Source organism: Scyliorhinus canicula, chromosome 12 (genome assembly GCF_902713615.1).
Source record: "Scyliorhinus canicula chromosome 12, sScyCan1.1, whole genome shotgun sequence".
NCBI lineage: Eukaryota > Metazoa > Chordata > Chondrichthyes > Carcharhiniformes > Scyliorhinidae > Scyliorhinus > Scyliorhinus canicula.
Genome location: NC_052157.1, coordinates 154,470,773 through 154,491,775, shown reverse-complemented (window position 1 = coordinate 154,491,775; position 21,003 = coordinate 154,470,773). Strand labels below are relative to the sequence as shown.

Below are 21,003 nucleotides of genomic sequence, written 5' to 3'. Positions count from 1 at the left end.
ATCTTTGGATTGTGGGGGCAAAGCCCACGCAAACACAGGGAGGATGTGCAAACTCCACACGGACAGTGACCCAGAGCTGGGGTCGAACTTGGGACCTTGGTGCCGTGAGGCAGCAGTGCTAATCACTGCGCCACCATGCTGCCCTGCATTCCAGATTTTATTAGCTAAATTCAAATACCACCGGCTGCCGTGTTAAGATTTGAACCCATGCCCCCAGAGCATGAACTTGGGGTCTCTTATATTCTGAAGAGATAAAACAAGTAAAAATAGTAGTTATTTTAATGGTAATGTCACTTCAAATTTAAGCTGAGAACATCAGTGATACTGCGTTGAAATTGGTAAATTTCATCCATGGCTACTGCATAAAGCAGCTGCGCAGGTGCTTTTGAGTGTTTCCTTGAATTGGTAATAAGTGCTTCATATGGGCAGCATGTGGCGCAGTGTATAGCGCCGAGGACACGGGTTTGAACCCCGGCCGTGGGTCACTGTCCGCGTAGAGTGTGCACATTCTCCCTATGTCTGCAATGGTTTCACCCCCACAACCGAAAATATTACTTACTGGCTTTATTTGTGCAGGTTAGGTGGATTAGCCACGCTAAATTGTTTCTTAATTGGGAAAAAAAAAATAATTGGGTACTCTAAAAAATTTTTTTAAATGCTTCATAGAGGGAATGGAGGCCAATGGCAGCCTTGGGGGACAACAATCACAAAATGATCTAGAATCTGAAATATTGAGAAAAAGTACATTTATCTATTTAAAAGTTAATTCTTTCAAATAATTGATGCATTAGCTTAATTAGATGGAAGAGGTAATATTTCAATACAGAATAATACATAGAACATAGAACAGTACAGCACAGAACAGGCCCTTCGGCCCTCAATGTTGTGCCGAGCCATGATCACCCTACTCAAACCCACGTATCCATCCTATATCCGTAACCCAACCCGTAACCTTACTTTTATTAGCACACTACGGGCAATTTATCATGGCCAATCCACCTAACCCGCACATCTTTGGACTGTGGGAGGAAACCGGAGCACCCGGAGGAAACCCACGCACACAGGGGGAGGACGTGCAGACTCTACACAGACAGTGACCCAGCCGGGAATCGAACCTGGGACCCTGGGGCTGTGAAGCATTTATGCTAACCACCATGCTACCCTGCTGCCCCTACAGTCCAAAGATATTCAGGTTAGGTAGATTAAGCGGCAATTTAGCATGGTCAGTGTCCAAAGATGTGAAGGTTGGGTGGGTTTACACGGACAGATGCTATTTCAGAGGGTCGGTGCAGACCTGATGGGCCGAATGGCCTCCTTCTGCACTGTTGTGATTCTATGGTTAAGTGGGTCATCTTTAAGCTTGCTACTAAATTCCTGAATCAGCAAGCAGAGGAGGAATAAACGTGTACTTAAGAGGAATGATTTGCAGGGTACAGGAAAAAGCTGGGATGCAGGACAAAATTGGAATCCTCTTTTGAGCAGCCAGCACAAGCTTGACATGTGAAATGTCATCCTGCTGCCAGATTCTATTCTCAGATTATTTGACTTGAAAATTTTCTGATCAACATAAACTTATATTTCTCCCTCAGATACTGACTAAGCTATAGAGCCAGAGAACTGTACAACACAAAAATGAGCATGTGCAGCCCAATACGTCTGTGTGCAATCTTTGCCACAGCAATCCAAAACTAGTTGTTGCACCTTGGTGTGCTCAAATTGCCTGCCGTATCTATTGATGTAACAAGTGAATACTCATCAACGATGTGGACACTTGTTTGGCATTGTGGGAAATCCTGAAGGGGAAAAGCAGTAGCTTCTCCCTCACCTTGATTATCTAAACACAAATTTGAGTTAGCTCGCTCAGTTGATCATGTTTTAAAAGCAGCCTCAAATCAGAAAAGTCTACCTCAGGCCTTTCTCCACTGATGCATTTTTTCCTGTGCAAATAAAGCCAGTAAGTAATATTTTGTACAACAGAAAACTCAGGAAAAACACTGCGGAACTTTGCAACATCAGTGGAGGATTAACAATCGAGTCCATACGATGCTTCTTCAGAACTCTGCTTCTCTCTCTGCGGATGCTACCAGACCTTCTGAGTTTTCCCCAGCACTTTCAGATTTCCAGCATCTGTAGTCTTTTTTCTTTTATTATATGGCGTTAGTTATTCACCCATCCTCCTTCAGTGGCTCAGTGTCAATTTTGTCTGCTAACATTTGAAATGAAATGAAAATCGCTTGTCACAAGTAGGCTTCAAATTAAGTTGCTGTGAAAAGCCCCTAGTCGCCACATTCCAGCACCTGTTCGGGGAGGCTGGCACAGGAAATGAACCATGCTGGCCTGCCTTCAAAGCCAGCCGTTTAGCTGTGTGCTAAACCAGCCCATTTGTGAACACACTTGGGGGGGGGGGGGGAAGAGGAGACACATTTTATTTACACTTTAGTAGCACAGTGGTTAGCACTGTTGCTTCATAGCACCAGTGTCCCAGGTTCGATTTCCCACTGGGTCACTGTCTGTAAGGAGTCTACATGTTCTCCCCGTGTCTGCGCGGGTTTCCTCCGGGTGCTCTGGTTTCCGCCCACAAGTCCCGAAAGACATACTGTTGGGTGAATTGGACATTCTGAATTCTCCCTGTGTGTACCCGAACAGGCGCCGGAGTGTGGTGACTAGGGGATTTTCACAGTGACTTATAGTAATCTTTATTACTAGGGGGCATAGGTTTAAGGTGCGAGGGGCAAGGTTTAGAGATGTACGAGGCAAGGTTTTTTTTTACACAGAGGGTAGTGGGTGCCTGAAACTCACTGTCGGAGGTGGTGAAGCAGGGACGATAGTAACCTTTAAGGGGCAAATGCATGAATAGGATGGGAATAGAGGGATACGGACCCAGGAAGTGTAGAAGATTTTAGTTTAGACGGGCAGCATGGTCGGCACAGGCTTGGAGGGCCGAAGGGCTTGTTCCTGTGCTGTACTTTTCTTTGTTCTTTATTACTGCCACAAGTAGGTTTACATTTACACTGCAATTAAGTTACTGTGAAAATCATAATGTAAACCTACTTATGACAATAATGAAGATTATTATTAAAAAAGATAACCACCTGAACACAAAGCTGTGCAGGGTTTTTAATAAATTTTGAAGGAAATTCACAATTGGGCAGCACAGAATGCCTTACAGCTCCAGGGTCCCAGGTTCGATTGCCGGCTTAGGTCACTGTCTGCACGTTCTCCCCGTGTCTGCGTTCCTCCCACAGTCCAAAGATGTGCAGGTCAGGTGAATTGGTCATGCAAAATTGTCCTTAGTGCCCAAAAAAGGTTGGGCGGGGATAAGGGTGGGAGGTGCTCTTTCCCAGGGCCGGCGCAGATTCGATGGGCGGAATGGCCTCCTCCTGCACTGTAAAGTCTATGACTGTCTGCACTCACTCATACTGAAAGGGATAGCCATATTTATTTGCAGCTCCGTTTGATTTTTAATCCGAGAGAAAAGTTGTGAGGTTTTAAAGGTTACAACATTGGCCAAATTCAACTCCTGCAGCTTTGCAGAGCCAGGGCCCAGTGTAGAGGCTTCACGTCCCACACACGCACCCTAACCCTTCACAGCAGTAATTTAAAACACAACTTAATGACCTGATGCTATCGTTTCCCCCTTTCTCGATGCACAGTCGCCCATTTGAACAACTTTGGTGCAGAGGAATCTCTCCCTACAACACTGGCTGATGATGGATCGACACCACGGTGGTGGTGGGGGGATTTATTTTCACGATGTAAAAAGTGCTGCGTACGCACCGATATGGCTCCCTCCGACAGTCGAAACGCCATCCTTTACGCCGCTTTGAGCTCCGAGCCGGTTTTTGAAATCCCTTCTAAACAACCGCTCCCGCTTTCCCACCGTGGCGCCAAAAACAGCCCAGCGCACGCTGCGGGGCTGCCCCGGTACTGGCAACGCGCAGGCGCGGTCAGCCTGCTCGCCGGGCGGCTCGGCTTCATTCCCCTCACTGCGCCTGTGCAGTGCCTACACTTGGCGGGGGGTGGGGGGGGTTGACGCGCTGACGTCTCACGGTTTTCCTCGCCTCCCGCTCGGAGCCGTCCGACCGCCACGGCGGGGGGTCGCTGACAGTGCGCATGCGTGATCTCCCCGCGCGCCCCGCCCCACTGCTTTCCGGGCACCGCGGCTTCATTATCCCCACTGCGCGTGAGCAATGCCAACACTTGCGCTTGGAGGGGCGCTGGGACGGAGATTGCGTGATGACGTCGAAGGAGGAGGACGATTCGAGACTGGAGGGCCATATCTGACCTGTGAGCAACAAGGGTTTCCATTTGGCTTTCAGGACATCTCAGTGTGTTTTGCAGCCAGTGATGTACTTTTACAGCCAGTGATGTACTTTTGAAGCACAGACACTGGTGTAGGAAATGCAGTGGCCACTTTGAGCACAGTAAGCTCCCACAAGCTGCAGTGTGATAATGATCAGGTTGTGAGTTAAATATTGGTCAGGCAGGATAGGGTGATCTCCGGCACCTGGGGAGGGGAGGGTTTCGGACATCTACCGGGAACTTCAGGAGGCGGAGGAGGCCCCACTAGAGGAGCTTAAGGGCAAATGGGAGGAGGAGCTAGGTGGGGAGCTGGATGCAGGCCTGTGGGCGGATGCCCTAAATAGGGTCAATTCCTCTTCATCATGTGCCAGGCTCAGCTTAATCCAGTTTAAGGGGGCGCACATGACGGCAAACAGGATGAGCAAGCTCTTTAAGGTTAGATTGGATTGGATTGGATTTGTTTATTGTCACGTGTACCGAGGTACAGTGAAAAGTATTTTTCTGCGAGCAGCTCAACAGATCATTCAGTACATGGGAAGAAAAGGGAATTAAACAAAATTCAAGAAAATACATAATAGGGCAACACAAGATATACAATGTAACTACATAAGCATTGGCATCGGATGAAGCATACAGTGTGTAGTGTTAATGAGGTCAGTCAATAAGAGGGTCATTTAGGAGTCTGGTGACAGTGGGGAAATAGCTGTTTTTGAGTCTGTTCGTGCGTGTTCTCAGACTTCTGTGTCTCCTGCCCGATGGAAGAAGTTGGAAAAGTGAATAAGCCGGGTGGGAGGGATCCTTGATTATGCTGCCCGCTTTCCCCAGGCAGCCGGAGGTGTAGATGGAGTCCATGGATGGGAGGCAGGTTCGTGTGATGGACTGGGCGGTATTCACGACTCTCTGAGGTTGAGGATAAATGTGCGAGGTGTGTGGGCAGCCCTGCAGATCATGTCCATATGTTCTGGGCATGCCCGGCTCTTAAGGGATTCTGGCAGGGTTTTGCTAAGGCAATGTCCAAGATCTTAGACACGTGGGTGGTGCCAAGTCCAGACATAGTGATCTTTGGTGTGTCAGACGATCCGGGAGTTCAGGAAGCGAAAGAGGCCGACTTATTGGATTGGATTTGTTTATTGTCACATGTACCGAGGTACAGTGAAAAGTATTTTTCTGCGAGCAGCTCAACAGATCATTAAGTACATGGGAAGAACTGACATCTATAAGGTAATGCAGGAGGTGGAGGAGTCGTCAATGGAGGAGCTGAAGGCTAAATGGGAGGAGGAACTCGGGGAGCAGATAGAGGATGGGACTTGGGCGGAGGCCTTGGAGAGAGTCAACTCCTCCTCCTCATGTGCGAGGCTTAGTCTCATCCAATTTAAGGTGCTGCACCGGGCCCACATGTCCGGGACTAGGATGAGTAGGTTCTTCGGGGGTGAGGACAGGTGCACCAGATGTTCGGGGAGTCCTGCGAACCACGCCCATATGTTCTGGGCATGCCCAGCACTGGAAGAATTCTGGAAGGGGGTGGCGGGGACGGTGTCGAGGGTGGTTGGATCCAGGGTCAAACCAGGGTGGGGACTCGCGATTTTTGGGGTTGGGGTGGAGCCGGGAGTGCAGGAGGCGAAAGAGGCCGGTGTCCTGGCCTTTGCGTCCCTAGTAGCCCGTCGAAGGATTCTGTTACAATGGAAGGATGCAAGGCCCCCAAGCGTGGAGACCTGGATCAGTGACATGGCGGGATTTATAAAATTGGAAAAGGTCAAATTTGCCCTGAGAGGATCAATACAAGGGTTCTATAAACGATGGCAGCCTTTTCTGGACTTCCTGGCTCAGAGATAGGTAACTGGGTCAATAGCAGCAGCAACCCGGGGGGGGGGGGGGGGGGGGGGTGCATTATTGTAGTGTTTATTCTGTAACTTTATAGTGTGTTAATTTGCGTTGTGGTTAAAATGCTGGGTTGTTCATGGGGATGGGGCGAATGTATATGATTGTTTTTTTTAAAATAAATTTAGAGTACCCAATTATTTTTTCCAATTAAGGGGCAATTTAGCGTAGCCAACCCACCTACCCTGCACATCTTTGGGTTGTGGGGGTGAAACCCACGCAGACACGGGGAGAATGTGCAAACTCCTTACGGACAGTGACCCAGGGCCGGGATTCGAACCCGGGTCCTCAGCGCCGTAGGCAGCAATGCTAACCACTGTGCCACCGTGCCGCCCATGTATATGATTGTTAATATTATTGTTATTTTCGGTATTTTACTAAGGTGCGTTATTGTTGTATAAAATCAAAATTTCTCAATAAAAATTATTTTTAAAAAAAAGTACATGGGAAGAAAAGTGAATAAAAGAAAATACATAATAGGGCAACACAAGATATACAATGTAACTACATAAGCACCGGCAACGGATGACGAGGCCTTTGCCTCCCTGGTAGCCCGGAGACGGATTATTTTAATGTGGAGGGACTCTAAGCTCCCGAGTGTACAGACCTGGGTTAGTGACATGGCCGGGTTTCTCAGTCTCGTGAAAATAAAGTTTACCTTGAGAGGGTCCATGGCGGGTTTCTCTCGGAGGTGGCAGCCGTTCCTCGACTTTCTAGGAGAGCAGTAAAGGTCAGCAGCAGCAGCATCCGGGGGGGGGGGGGGGGGGGGAATCATTACGTTGTATTGTTCTTTTCTTTGTATATACGGTTAACATTTATTTTGTTCTGTTAATTGTTGCGTACGGTTATGCAAAAATTTTGTTTTTGACAAAAATTTGAAGGAAAAATAATTTTTTTAAAAATATATTGGTCAGGGTACAGATGTGAAAAAACAGCACCTCTGACACTGCAGCACTGCGTCAGTCCTGGCCTTTAGCTCACATCCCTGGAGCTGAACGTGAACCTATAATTGTCTGCCTCAAGTGGGTTGCCTACCCTCGAGAATTGGCCTGGAGTCTTATAGAAACATATAAAATTACGAAGGGATTATCTAAGATAGAAGCGGAGAGGTTGTTGCCACTGGCGGGTGAAACTAGAACTAGGGGGGCATAGCCTCAAAATAAGGGGGAGCAGATTTGGGACTGAGCTGAGGAGGAACCTCTTCACCCAAGGGGTTGTGAATCTGTGGAATTCCCTGCCCGGTGAAGCATTTGAGGCTACCTCCCTGAATGTTTTCAAGGTAGGTGATTTTAGAACAGTAAAGGAATTACATGTGAGCGGGCGGGTAGGTGGAACCGAGTCCACAAAAGTATCGGCCATGAGCTTATTGCATAGCGGAGCAGGCTTGAGGGGCAAGATGGCCGACTCCTGCTCCTAGTTCTGACGTTCTTATGTCTCCAAGAATTGGAGATCAACCTCCAGGATGCGGCTGTGTGCAACCCTGGAGAAAAATCATAATTTAAAAAATATATATTTTTTGTCATTTTCGTGACCCAAGCAATTAATGACCACTCACGGGCCTCCTCTTGCTGATGCTGGGAGTTTTTCCTTTGGAGGTCTTCATGCTCCCAGGTCTTCCCGCCCCGGGTTCCTCCCACCTCCCCCCCCCCCAATCCTGACACTCCCATCCCGCTCCCTTCTTTGGAGCCTGCCAGAATTCTGTCCTAGTGCTTTGTCTGGTTTGACCTTGGATTGTATAATTTGAAAGAAAAATTGTTAACTCGTACAAATGCTGTTGCCGCTCTCCTATCCTGCACCAAGACCAGTTCATCCCCCTGGAATCCTCTTCAACCTTTCTCCAAGATTGCTCACAACAGTATCCAGAGGATTAATCTTTAAATCCTTAAGATTTCAGGACAATGTTACAGGATTATCTACCCTATTAATGACTCAAAAAGTTGCGTTTAAATCCTCCTCCACCTCTTCCTATATCAGGAACCTCATCCAGCTGTACAAGTCACTCCCAAGCTCCATACTGTTCAGACTTCAGCCTCCACTTCATGCCACCTTTGCTGTGCCGTGCAATTTGAATTACATGGAATATAATGCACAGAAAGAGGCCATTCGGCCCAACTGGCCCGTGCTTAGACTGGTATGAATCTCTTCCCATTCCACCTCCATCATCTCTTTCTGTTTCCTTTTCTCTCATGTACTCATTCAATTTACTTTTGAAAGCATTTTCCTCAACCACATCCTGTGTTAGTTCCACCTTCAAACCACTCCCTGAGTTACAAAATTTATCTTTATTTCCCTGGATTTATTCGTAACCATTTTGCATCTATGGGTACTAGTTTTGGATTCCCCCCCCCCACAAGTGGAAACATTGGGCGCGATTCTCCGACCCCCACGGCCGGGTGGGAGAATCGCAGGAGTGCCAGGCGATTCACGCCACGCCGCCCTGGCACCCGCACGCGATTCTCCCCCACCCCCCCAAAACGGCGTGTCGCGTTTTTAGGCAGGCCGCTCGGAGAATCAGCGCTCGCCGTTTCTGACGGTCGAGCGGCAATTCTCCGGCCCGGATGGGCCGAGCGGCCTGCCTAATCCAACCGGTTCACGCCGGCGCCAACCACACCTGGTCGCTGCCGGCGTGAACAGCACGCGACCACTACGTGTGGGGGGGTGGGGGGGGGGGGGAGGATCGAGCACCAGGGGGGAGCTCAGGAGGAGTCTGGCCCGCGCTAGTTGCCCACCGATCGTCGGGCCGGCATCTCTAAAAGACGCACTCTTTTCCCTCCGCCGCCCTGCAAGATCAATGCTCCATTCTTGCGGGACGCCCGCGGGGAGGACGGCAATCGTGCATGCGTGGGTGACGTCATTTAGGCGCCACCGGCCGCATCATTCAGGCGGCGCCGCTTTCTCGCGGGCTCCAAGGCCCGGCACGTGAAATTGACGCACCGCCGCTCCTAGCCCCCTGGGGGTGGGAGAATAGGGGGCGAGGAGTGGCCTCCGACGCCGGAGTGAAACACTCCGGTTTTCACTCCAGTGTCGGCACTTTGTCTCCCTTTGGGAGAATTGCGCCCATTCTCTCTACAGTTGACAGGCATGCCAGCATTTACCTCGAACCCATGTCCTGGAATTTCTCTACTCCCCCCGCCACCCACCTGTCCTTCAAGATAGGGCAGCATGGGTAGCACTGTTGCTTCACAGCTCCAGGATCCCAGGTTCGATTCCCAGCTTGGGTCACTGTCTGTGTGGCGTCTGCACGTTCTCCCCGTGTCTCCGGGTGCTCCGGTTTCCTACCACAAGTCCCGAAAGATGTGCTGTTAGCTGAATTGGACATTTTGATTTCTCCCCCTGTGTACTTGAACAGGCACCGGAGTGTGGCGATTGGGCGCTTTTCGCAGTAACTTCATTGCAGCTTTAATGTAAGGCTACCTGTGACAATAAAGATTACGTTTTTAAAAAAATAATCTTACTTCCTTAAACCCCACCTTGTTGCCCAGCCTTTTGACAATTCTTTATAATGTATCTTTTTTGTTTTAGCATCTATTTTCACCTTGTGCTTTTGTCACATCTGTGTATTAACGGCTCTGTATAAATGCCATTTGTTGATGGAGCTCAGCTGACGCACTATCCGGTGTTCAGTGGGGTGGACGGATGCAAAGGTTGGGGGGAATTCAACAATAGCAAAGCCACCAAGTGTCAAGGGGAGGTGGTTAGACGCCCTCTTGTCGGACAGAGTCATTGCTCCACACCGAATGTTACTTACCGCTTATCAGCAGCCCCCCCCCCCCCCCCCCCCCCCCCTTCCAGGTCTGGATGTTGTCCAAGTCTTTGCACGCAAGTACGTACTGCTTTGTTTTCTGAGCTGGCAAATGGAACTGAACACTGCAATGATCAGTGCGCGTCGCCATTGCTGACCTTTGCGGGCGAGATCATTGATGAAGCAGCTGAAAATGGATGGGCTGAGAACACTGCCCACAGGAACACCTTCAGCGTTGTCCTGGGACTGAGATGATTGGCCCTCATCAATCACAGCCCCTTTTCTTCCAAAATTATATTATTCATAGAATTTGTAAAAGAACATTACATAACAGTTCAAATTTGAGGTTACATAAAGTGCAATGCAGATCGGTTTCTTCCAGTTCGCCACACTTGCCATTACAGATTATGCTTACAATGTTCATTTAGGTTTCGTGTCAAACATTCTCTGTTGCATACAGCCCGAGAGATTTTACACAGCTTCCAGCCTCGCAGTGTGCTATGGCGGAAAGACAATGGACTTTCCCTTATGCTTGATAGTGCGGCATGGTACACTATGTGTTCATTGTAAAGCACAAGAGAAAACCAGTTGGGTCCATTCAGCTCCATCCTGAAGACCATCTGCTCTATTATTAACCAAACTCTTTTAATCTGAGGGTAAGCTCTCCAAGCCTTTACCCAGCCATAAAACGCAGTCACCGCCAACTAACCTTTCATCCTACATTATTTACTGCTGATTGGTTGCCTTTTTCGGCATGACATTTTACATAGTCGTAGAAACTCAACAACCCCACAGCAGTAGAGTTCTCGTAACCCTCAACCCTGTCTCTGGCCTTTTCAAATGAATTGCCGCGCGTTTAGCTGAGAATTTATTTCTCAGACCAGCCACACTGCTTGGTGCCCTTCTAGTCTGCACATCTTCTCTCACCTTTTGTATTTCTCAGTTCCCAATCTACCACTCAAATCTTCAAATGTCTCTCCCACTCTGCTTGGGCCTAAATAGACCCATTGTTGTAAAGTTAACGTATGTCACAGGTTGTGGAGTGGGAGAATATGGGGCAATCCCAGGAAATTCATCAGTGAATTTGATCATGTCTTACAGTGATTTTAGGAAGCGCTGACAAATGTTACAGTATTGAACTCCTGGAACCTGAGGACTGTGTGCCATCTGTGAGAAGCGCGGGGCAGTATTTATTGCATACTCTTTGTGTAAAGAACGCAGTTTTTAACATAATAATGCAAAAATAATCTGGTCTCTCCTGGGTTGACGGGAATCAAACCTGAGCTTCAGTAGGAGCCGCAGAGTGATGCAGTGCTGAGATCGAGCTTGGGTTTAAATAATTCAGAATGTTAAATAGTGGTGTTGCATCGCTTCATAGATATATGTCTTGTACCTTGCACTCGTGTCCCACAGCAGATGTCACCCTTCCACATCTATTGCAAGGCAGTGTCTGATCGATGTGATGCGAAATGCAAATGAGAAAAAAATAGTTGTTGGACGTTTGTTGCATTTGGCAATTAACTGCATAATTTCACTATCATGGAAATATGTCCCAAGGGAAGACCACAATTAAAAAGTGAGCAACCTGTTAAGGCAGACCATTTACATGCACAGAAAGCTGCACCAATCTGCCTTACCCAGCATATAAAGGAATGCATTTTGTCCAGTGGAAAGGTGATTTTCGTCTCAAAAACTACAATCTCTGCCACAGCATTCTTATAAAGTGCATGCCAAAAATGAAAATTCCTGCAATTTAAGGAGAAAAAAAAACTGCCAAAGTCCTTTCTGCTCCTGTGTTGAGCTTCACAAAAGCATATGTAATGACATTGATGGATGTTGATTTGAAAATCGTCTCAATGAAATATGAACAACTTGATAAAAAAAGTACCCACAGGCTTTTGAAAATTGACATGTTTGTAAGCGGCTCCAAACGGTTGCCATCAGCTAGAGTTGTCAGTCTCGCTTTTTCCACCAGATGGCACTTTGTTTTATTGTTGTCGCTGGTTCCAGAGGAAAGTCTTGAGGCGGAATTTTCCAAATATTGCACAGCGTGCAATATTTCCGGATCAGGGGCGAAATTCTCCGCAGACCGTCGTAACGCCGATTTCCGGCGAGCATAATTGGTGTGGATGACTCCGGCGTGGGGGCCTTCTTTTAGGCGGCTATTCTCCGTTCCCGGAGGGGCCAGCAGCGGACTGACGTGATACGCGTCAGTTTCACCAGCTGCGGAAGTGGTGAGACCCGGCATTTTGGTGGGGGGAGGAGGAGGAGAGAGACAGACCGGCATTGGGGGGGGGGGGGGGGGGGGGGGGAGGAGAGAGACAGACCCGGCATTTGGGGGGGAGGAGAGAGACAGACCGGCATTTGGGGGGGGGGGAGGAAGGAGGGGGGGGAGGAAGGGGGGGGGAGGAGGAAGGGGGGGGAGGAAGGAGGGGGGGAGGAAGGAGGGGGGAGGAGGAAGGAGGGGGGAGGAAGGAGGGGGGAGGAAGGAAGGGGGGAGGAGGGAGGAAGGAGGGGGGAGGAAGGAGGGGGGGGAGGAAGGAGGGGGGGAGGAGGAAGGAAGGGGGGAGGAGGCGGAAGGAAGGGGGGAGGAGGAAGGAAGGGGGGAGGAGGCGGAAGGAAGGGGGGGAGGAGGAAGGAGCGGGGAGGAGGAAGGGGGGGGAGGAAGGAGGGGGGGAGGAAGGAGGGGGGAGGAGGAAGGAGGGGGGAGGAAGGAGGGGGGAGGAGGAAGGAGGGGGGAGGAAGGAGGGGGGAGGAAGGAAGGGGGAGGAGGGAGGAAGGAGGGGGGGGAGGAAGGAGGGGGGGAGGAAGGAGGGGGGGAGGAGGAAGGAAGGGGGGAGGAGGAGGAAGGAAGGGGGGAGGAGGAAGGAAGGGGGAGGAGGCGGAAGGAAGGGGGGAGGAGGAAGGAAGGGGGGGAGGAGGAAGGAAGGGGGGGAGGAGGAAGGAAGGGGGGGAGGAGGAAGGAAGGGGGGGAGGAGGAAGGAAGGGGAGGAGGAGAGAGGAGGGGGGGGTGTGGGTACCGGCCTTCAGAGGGGGGGGGGTGTGGGTACCGGCGTTGAGGGGGGGGGGACCCAGCGTTGAGAGGGGGGGACCCGGCGTTGAGAGGGGGGGTTGCGGCGATGAGGGGGGGTTGCGGCGTTGAGAGGGTGGGGGGGTGCGGCGTGAGGGGGGGGTTGCGGCATTGGGGGGGGGGGTGGTTGGGGAGGGGGGTAGGGGTGGTGGGGAGGGGGGTAGGGGTGGTGGGGGGGTGGTTGGGGTAGGGGGCAGCGGCGTACAGAGGGGGGGGCGACGGTGCGTTGGCCCCGGGCATCCGTTGCCCCCCCTCTGCACGCCGCTGCCCCCAAACCCCCCTCTACCCCCTCCACCACCCCTACCCCCTCCACCACCCTACCCCTCCACCACCCCTACCCCCTCCACACCCCTACCCCCCCTCCCCACCACCCCTACCCCCCTCCCCACCACCCCTACCCCCCAATGCCGCAACCCCCCCCATGCCGCAACCCCCCCCCCGATTGCCGCAACCCCCCCCCGATGCCGCAACCCCCCCCGATGCCGCAACCCCCCCCCGATGCCGCAACCCCCCCGACTTTTGCCGCAACCCCCCCCCCCCCCACACTGAACGGCGTCAACCATCATCAATGGTTGACGCCGTTTTAAAGCTACTCTGTGGCCATGGGTCACGTCGGCGGGACTTTGGCCCATCCGGGCCGGAAATTTGTTCAAACAAAAATATAATGAAATCCCGCCGGCGCCGGCTGTTTTCAGACGCTGCCGGCGGGATTTACACAACGCAGATTTTTGACCGGTCCGAGAATAAAAAACCCTGCGGGAGCGGGATTAACGCCGCTGCCGGCCGATTCTCCGACCCTGCGTGGGGTCGGAGAATTTCGCCCCAGGCGAGAAAGGCGGTGTCAAACTCACTGCTTTCACACCTGCCTTTTCTAGCCAGATCAAACAACACTCTGTATAAGTCCTGGATTTACACAGCCTAAATTCACCAGCAAAACTGGGATTCAGAGATCGGAAGGGCACCATGTTCTCAAAGTGAAGTCGAAGGCCCCCCCATTTCCCCAACATCGGGACCCCTGGCAGACAAGGAGAACACGCCCAACATAAAGGACCAACCTCCCGACCCCACCACTAAATGACGAGATCACCATCCCACACCACGCAGCACTGTGGCTTCACCGCGCCTGGGTTTGATTCCCGGCTTGGGTCACTGTCTGTGCGGAGTCTGCACGTTCTCCCCTTGTCTGCGTGGGCTTTCTTCCGGGCGCTCCGGTGTCCTTCCACAAGTCCCGTAAGACGTGCTGTTAGGTGAGTTGGACATTCTGAATTCTCCCTCACTGTACCCGAACATGAAGTGGCCAGAGTGTTTCATAGTAAATTCATTGCAGTGTTAATGTCAGCCTACTTCTGACAATAATAAAGATTATTTTTATTATTATCAGGGTGATCCGGTTCCCTTCCCCTCCTCGCCAGCATCGGGGCACCCCCCCCCCCCATTCTGTGCGAAGCCTCCCACAGCCATGAAAGCACAAACCCCCCCCTCCCCAAATAATGGAAACCACTTCCAGTGGGGTTCCTTAGATGCCCCACCCCTGACACTGCCAGCCTGGCACTGCACTGCCTGTCCATGTCCCTCACCTCCCGGGGACGATACTCACCTCTGTGCCCCCAGCGTGGTAATTACGACTGGTTTGTGTTTTTGGAAATCAGCAGTAATGTTTAGAACATAGAACATACAGTGCAGAAGGAGGCTATTCGGCCCATCGAGTCTGCACCGACCCACTTAAGCCCTCACTTCCACCCCGTAACCTAATAATCCCTCCTAACCATTTGTTTTGGTCACAAAGGCAATTTATCATGGCCAATCCTCCTAACCTGCACGTCCTTGGACTGTGGGAGGAAACCGGAGCACCCGGAGGAAACCCACGCAGACACGGGGAGAACGTGAGGACTCCGCACAGACAGTGACCCAGCGGGGAATCGAACCTGCAGTGCCATCCACTTGTGCTACTGCGCTGCCCGTTGACTGAAACATTAATGTATTCTAATTTATTGAAATCAGGTTCACGCCCTTTTCTGGGCATGAAGCCAATCGCAACATCGGAGAGGGTCCAGGAACACCGTGATCGGAAGTCTCGCTGGTGTAAATCCCATCATGGCTCTCGCTAGAGTTACCGGCCATAACGCGGTTTGAGCCCGCGGTGGACGGGCCCTGAAAATGTAGCCCCTGATGAAGACAAATTGTAGATATGGCCTCTGAGTTTCCCGCCTCACACCTCCTCACGCCGTGTTTTGTGGCTGTGGAGGTGAATCAGCATTGACCACCTGTGGGATCTTCTGATCCGGCCAAGGTCTATGGGTCGCCCACTCAGCCACTGGGAAACCTGCCGCGGGGGTCACCTTCAGCGGGACTAGGAGATCCTGCTCAAGGTGTGTGCTGCTTCCTCCGTGTTTAGCTATGTTCTGCTCCGCTCCCTGGAGACCATTCAGCCCATCAGTTCCATGCCAGCCCTCTTTGAAACAATCCTGTCATAGCCATGCCCCTAGTCTATCCCTGTGATCCTGCAGGTTTATTTCCCTCATCTCCGCTTCCGCCATGCTTGTAGTCCGTGAGTTCCGGATCATTACCAATTGTTGCATTAAAAAGTTCTTCATCACACCCCTCCCTTTCCCTTGCCCAAAACTTTGAATCTGTCCTTGTTACATTAGCTAATGGGAACAGCTTTTCTTTGCCCACCCTATCTAAACCTGCCATAATCTTGTACACCTCGATCAGATCTCCCCACTAGGAAAGTAAACTCGGCTTCCCCAACCTTGTAGCTAAATTGCCTAATCTCTGGCAACATTCTGCTGAATCTCTGCAACCATCTCAAGGTCAAACTGAACCTAACAAGGCATTCATCAGCTGTCTTCAGCCATCTCAGCCCTAAACTGTGGAATTCCCTCCTTCAATGTTACCAACCCCTATGAACCTATGAACTATGAACCCCTCAGGGGCCGAACCCTATATTGTATACGGTTCCCTTCCTACACCTTGGAGTACGGTGTTTCAGAGGGGGGGGGGGGGGACAGGAACGGAGCCTCCCTCCTAATTGGGAGGAACCTCACAGGATATAAACCCCGACCTGTTCCCACAGTGACTGTGAGGGGTGAGGAGTAGTGTAATATAGTGAGTAGAGTAAATACACCTAGTTGTTATCCTGCCTACCTGGTGTCATATGAAGTCCTTACCTTCAGCTATTACACTGGCGACAAGGATAAGGTGGAGCTGCCGCAGCCACCAGACTTTTTGCTTCTGACCAGCTTCATCTAGGCTTGGAGAAGCCTTCACCCTGAGCAGAGCAATGATGCTCACTGGTAAGCTGGAACCATTTGACATTGACACTGATGATTGGGCCCAATACATTGAGCGAGTACAGCTGTAATTTCAGATAAATGCCATCGCGGGTGATGAATGGCAGACGGTCACACTGCTATCGGCAATCCAACCTGTGCTTTAATTAAAAGCCTCACCTACCCGGACAGGCCGTACACACTGCTGTTCGCAATGCTGGTCGACTTGGTCGAAAGGCACTTAATCCCGCAAAGGGAGCATGGATGAGAACACTCAACCCCGTTATTTATGCGCCTGCCCAGTACATTACACACTGCGCCCCAAGGTCGACCACGAGCTGGACTGTTTAGAGATTTGGGCCTCATCTGCTCCGTTCACTACGCGGATTGAGTTGAACCAGTCGTCCTGGTATTGAAGCCTGAAGGATCCGTACGACTCTGTGGCGACTACAAAAGGACTATGAACTGGGTACACTGCCTCAATCGTTACCCGGTCCCGGGTATCAAGGACCAATACGTTAAGCTTAGTGTGGGCAAGACATTTATAAAGCCCTGTACCACCCGGCCTCCAATGGATTGGCCGAGCGGGCAGTCCAGACCTTTCAGCGGGCCATGAAGAAGATGACCGTCACACCTTGGGAGATACAGCGCTTGCTTTCTCTTCAGCTACCGTACGACACCGCATGCCACCACCGGGGTTGCACTGGTGGAATTGCACATGAGACGACATCTCAGAACTCACCTCAGCCTTGTTTTCCACAACGGTACATGGATCCACCAACGACAGGATCGGTCGAAGGCGGACTCACTCGGCACTCGCAGAGTCGCAGCTATGCACTTTCGCGCTGGGCAACACGGACTATGTGCAAAATTTCACTGCCAGAGCCACATGGACCCTGGTGCGGTCCTCTGAGCGATGGGCCCAGTCAATTACACGGTCCAGGTGCAAGGGAATGGAGCCAACGCCACCTTGACGACATTCGACGACACACGCAAGACCCACTAGAGCTAAGTCAGGGTCCCCCGACCAGGGTCCGGACACAATCCTCTTTACAGATTGGGAGAACCCCCCGAGGCACTGCCGGGGATAGAGCAACCCTCGTCATCACCGCCGCTTGTTAGACATCAGGAAGCCGAGGTATCCGATACACCCGCGGGGCTGTCCAACGACGATGACAATGGCTTCGACATGGACACCGGCCCGCTAAACGACAGCACACCGGTGCCATTTGCATCGACACCTTTGCTGGCGGGGGGGGGGGGGATATAAACTCTGATCTGGGAGCAGGTCAGGGAGGATGACCCTGTGGAGTGAGGAGTAATGTAATTGTAGTAGTGTGAGCAGAGTAAATAAACCTCATTGTTACCCTGCCTACCTAGTGTCGTATGAAGTCTTTACCTTCGGCGATCGCACTCAACCTCTCTGTCTCTCCACCACTCGCTTTCCTTCTTTAGGACTCTCCTTAAAACATACCTCTTTGACTCGGTGTTAATGTTTATCTGATGGGCAGCACGGTAGCACAGTGGTTAGCATTGTTGCTTCACAGTGCTAGGGTCCCAGGTTCGATTCCCGGCTTGGGTGACCGTGCGAAGTCTGCACGTCCTCCCTGTGTCTGCATGAGTTTCCTCCGGGTGCTCCGGTTTCCTCCTGAAAGATGTGCTGTTAGGTGAATTGGACATTCTGAATTCTCCCTCTGTGTACCCAAACACAGGAATGTGGCGACGAGGAGCTTTTCACAGTAACGTCATTGTAGTGTTAATGTAAGCCTACTTGTGACAATAATAAAGATTATTATTACTCCTATAAAGTGCCTTGGGATGTTTTATCATGTCAAAGGTGCTTTTGTCACAAAATTACCAATCTTATCCTGCCCAAAACAGTGTTCTCGCATGCAACCACAGTGAAAGTTCCCCACTTGGCTGACGATACATTTTTTCAAACAAAATATATGATAGAATAAAAAATAAAATGGGCAATTCAGAAAGAAATGCTCAAAAACCTTACGAGAAACCTGTTTGTTGGTCATTCTCACAAATACAGCTGCAAAGCCCTCTGAATAACGCCCATCTCATCTCGAAATCACATCAAACAATTGTAACCATCTTTCCTTTATGATGATAATTTGGAAAATGTCCTAAAAATGTCAATATTTTCTTCAATTCAATGGAAAAGTTTAGATTTTACTGACAATGTGATGATGCTTAAAGATGTTCTTTTAATTAATAAGGCTATTATGGTGCATTTTAAGAGAACAGGCTAAATGACATTGATTAGTATCATAAAAAATTATTCTAAGATAGTCTTTCTTGGAAAAGGAGATTGAGTATAAATCATAGACAAACAGCTGACAACAAAGAATTGCATCAGATTTATACCTCAAGACAGAATAAAAGGGAGCATGAAAGATAAATATGAAGACAAAAAGAGAACTAACGAGTGGGAGGCAAATACTGAACACAATCTTATTCTCCTTAGCAACACCACAGGACGTCAATGTTGATATTAACAAAATCAATTAAAACTTCAGTTATCATTAAACAACTGTACTCATGTTAAAATTCACAAAATATCCTAATTATAGAGAGCTGTATCGGTTAAACACAAGAAAAACTGAATTAACATTTTATTCATAATTTTCGGGGAAGTGTTTCTTTTAACCTAAAATACAACCTTCATTTTACAGATCAGTGAGGAAGGGTAAGATGCAGTTTGATGTATGTGTTTTTGGAAAATTACAGCTTGCAATAATTACTGCCTAATTACCAAAAAAAAAGCTGATTGACCTCTCGAGAATTCGGGCAGCCACCGCCGTAGAACAGATGTGTTTCAAATGATTGACGTGCCCAGTATTTAGTTTGTCATTGCTGCATTAATGCATGCAACATAGAGCAAAATAATTCTTTCTGTACGAGCATTAAACCTGGCCTTAAGTGTGTCGCATGTTAGTGTTTTCATAACCTTTGTTTTATGTTCATACTTGAGGTTAATACTGTGCCACCGTGGGCGGTGTCAGCATGGGTTTCCTCCGGGTGCTCCGGTTTCCTCCCACAGTCCAAAGATGTGCAGGTTAGGTGGCTTGGATATGCTAAATTGTCTCTAGGTGGGGTTACAGGGATAGGGTGGGATATTGGGCCTAGGTTGGGGTTCTCCTTCAGAGGGTAGGTGCAGACTTGATGGGCCGAATGGCCTCATTCTGCACTTTCTATGAAGGGAATGGAGCTTGACTGGGTTAATATGGTGCAGTGTTGTCCTTTCAAATCCGGTACAAGGGTTCATAAAGTTATCTGTCTCTGAACTGGTTGCAAAAGGCTTTTTGCTATGTGAAATGAGTTTAGGAGTGTCTCAGTCCATTTCCTGAATGGATCTGGGCCCTGGTACAAAGCTGGCAATAACCCCCTGTTCCCAGGGTTTGAAAATGAAAACACCATAGTCGTGGTGCAGTGTCGGTGCTCCGTTGAGGTTGTTTTGAGTTGCATTGTTGGGCGCAGTGCTGCTTCCCTTTTATATTATTAATTATTATCTGATAATAGAAACCAAGTCAGTCGAGAAGAATTAGGTGATCCGGTTTCTGTCGGTGATTACAGATCTTGAAAGTCTCTTTTGGTACGATTTTCTTCATCCCATACTTTGAGAGATTACCAATATTACATATTCTGGTCAGCTACAACTTCTGAATTCTGGATGGCAAAATAAACAATCTGTGGTTTTTACTCTTGTAGCAATTAGTTTAATTTGAGTGCCTCTTCAAGAGCATCAACCTTGATTTCCCAGTTGACCTCATTTTAAAAGCAGCCCTGGTTAATTTTAAACCAATGGAATAGCAACAACTTTAAGATTTAAAAATCTAGCTGTTTACTCTCCTAAAAACAAAAAATCTTTAACAGGTTTATTGGTGATGGGAAGTGTGATTTTCAGCAGTGAGAGCTAAAATTGCTCAGTCAGGAAAGACACGAATTGGGTAAGGGTGATTCAATACTTTCAAAGGGGTTTGGGAGCATAAATAATGAAAGATTATTTTCACTGATTGGTGAATCGATGACAAGTTGGTACAAAGTTAGGATTAATACTGAAAAAAGTATAGATGAAAGTTTGAACTTCGGATCGTAGGAATTAGAATCAGAGGCAGGCAATTCAGCCCTTCAAACCCGCTCCGCTATTCAATCAGGTCATGGCTGATCTCTTCCTGGTTTCAAAGCCTCCTCCCTACCTGCTCCCCATATCCCTTTAACCCATTTTAAAATCAGAAATATATCTATTTCCTTCTTGAAAACATTTAATGATTCAGATTCCACTGCACTAAGGGGGCAGCGAGTTCCACAAATTCATCACCCTCTGCGAGAAGTAGTTCCTCCTCATCTCAGTTTTAAACCTACCACCTCATAACCTATATCCGTGACCTCTCGTTCTAGATTGCCCCACAAGGGGAAACATTTAATCTACGTTTACTTTATCAATCCCTCTTAGTATTTTATATACCTCAATCAGATGCCCTCTCATTCTTCTAAGCTCCAGCGACTATAATGCCAAACTGTTCCTCATACGTCAACCCTTTCATCCCTGGAATCAATCTGGTGAACCTCCTCTGAACTGCCTCCAATGCCACTACATCCTTCCTCAAATAAGCAGACAAAAACTGGCCAAAATACTCCAGATATGGGGCGAGATTCTCCCATCGGGAGACTAAGACCCGACGCCGGAGTGAAAACCGGAGTGTTTCACTCCGGCGTCGGAGGCCACG

At 49.5% G+C, this 21,003-nt stretch overlaps 1 protein-coding gene and 1 long non-coding RNA gene across 2 annotated transcripts in view; one reads left to right on the top strand and one right to left on the bottom strand.

Moving 5' to 3' along the window:
- rpa1 (replication protein A1) overlaps positions 1-3,982 on the bottom strand; it is a 72,516-nt gene extending 68,534 nt beyond the window's left edge. Inside the window, exon 1 of the mRNA XM_038814604.1 lies at positions 3,778-3,982. Within this exon, the coding sequence (XP_038670532.1) occupies positions 3,778-3,810 (33 nt within the window). The 5' untranslated portion in view covers positions 3,811-3,982. The remainder of the gene's footprint in view (positions 1-3,777) is intronic.
- Positions 3,983-4,236: 254 nt separating this feature from the next.
- Positions 4,237-21,003, top strand: part of LOC119975088 — a 92,208-nt gene continuing 75,441 nt past the window's right edge. The window contains exon 1 of the long non-coding RNA XR_005462650.1: positions 4,237-4,287. This is a non-coding gene — a long non-coding RNA (uncharacterized LOC119975088). The remainder of the gene's footprint in view (positions 4,288-21,003) is intronic.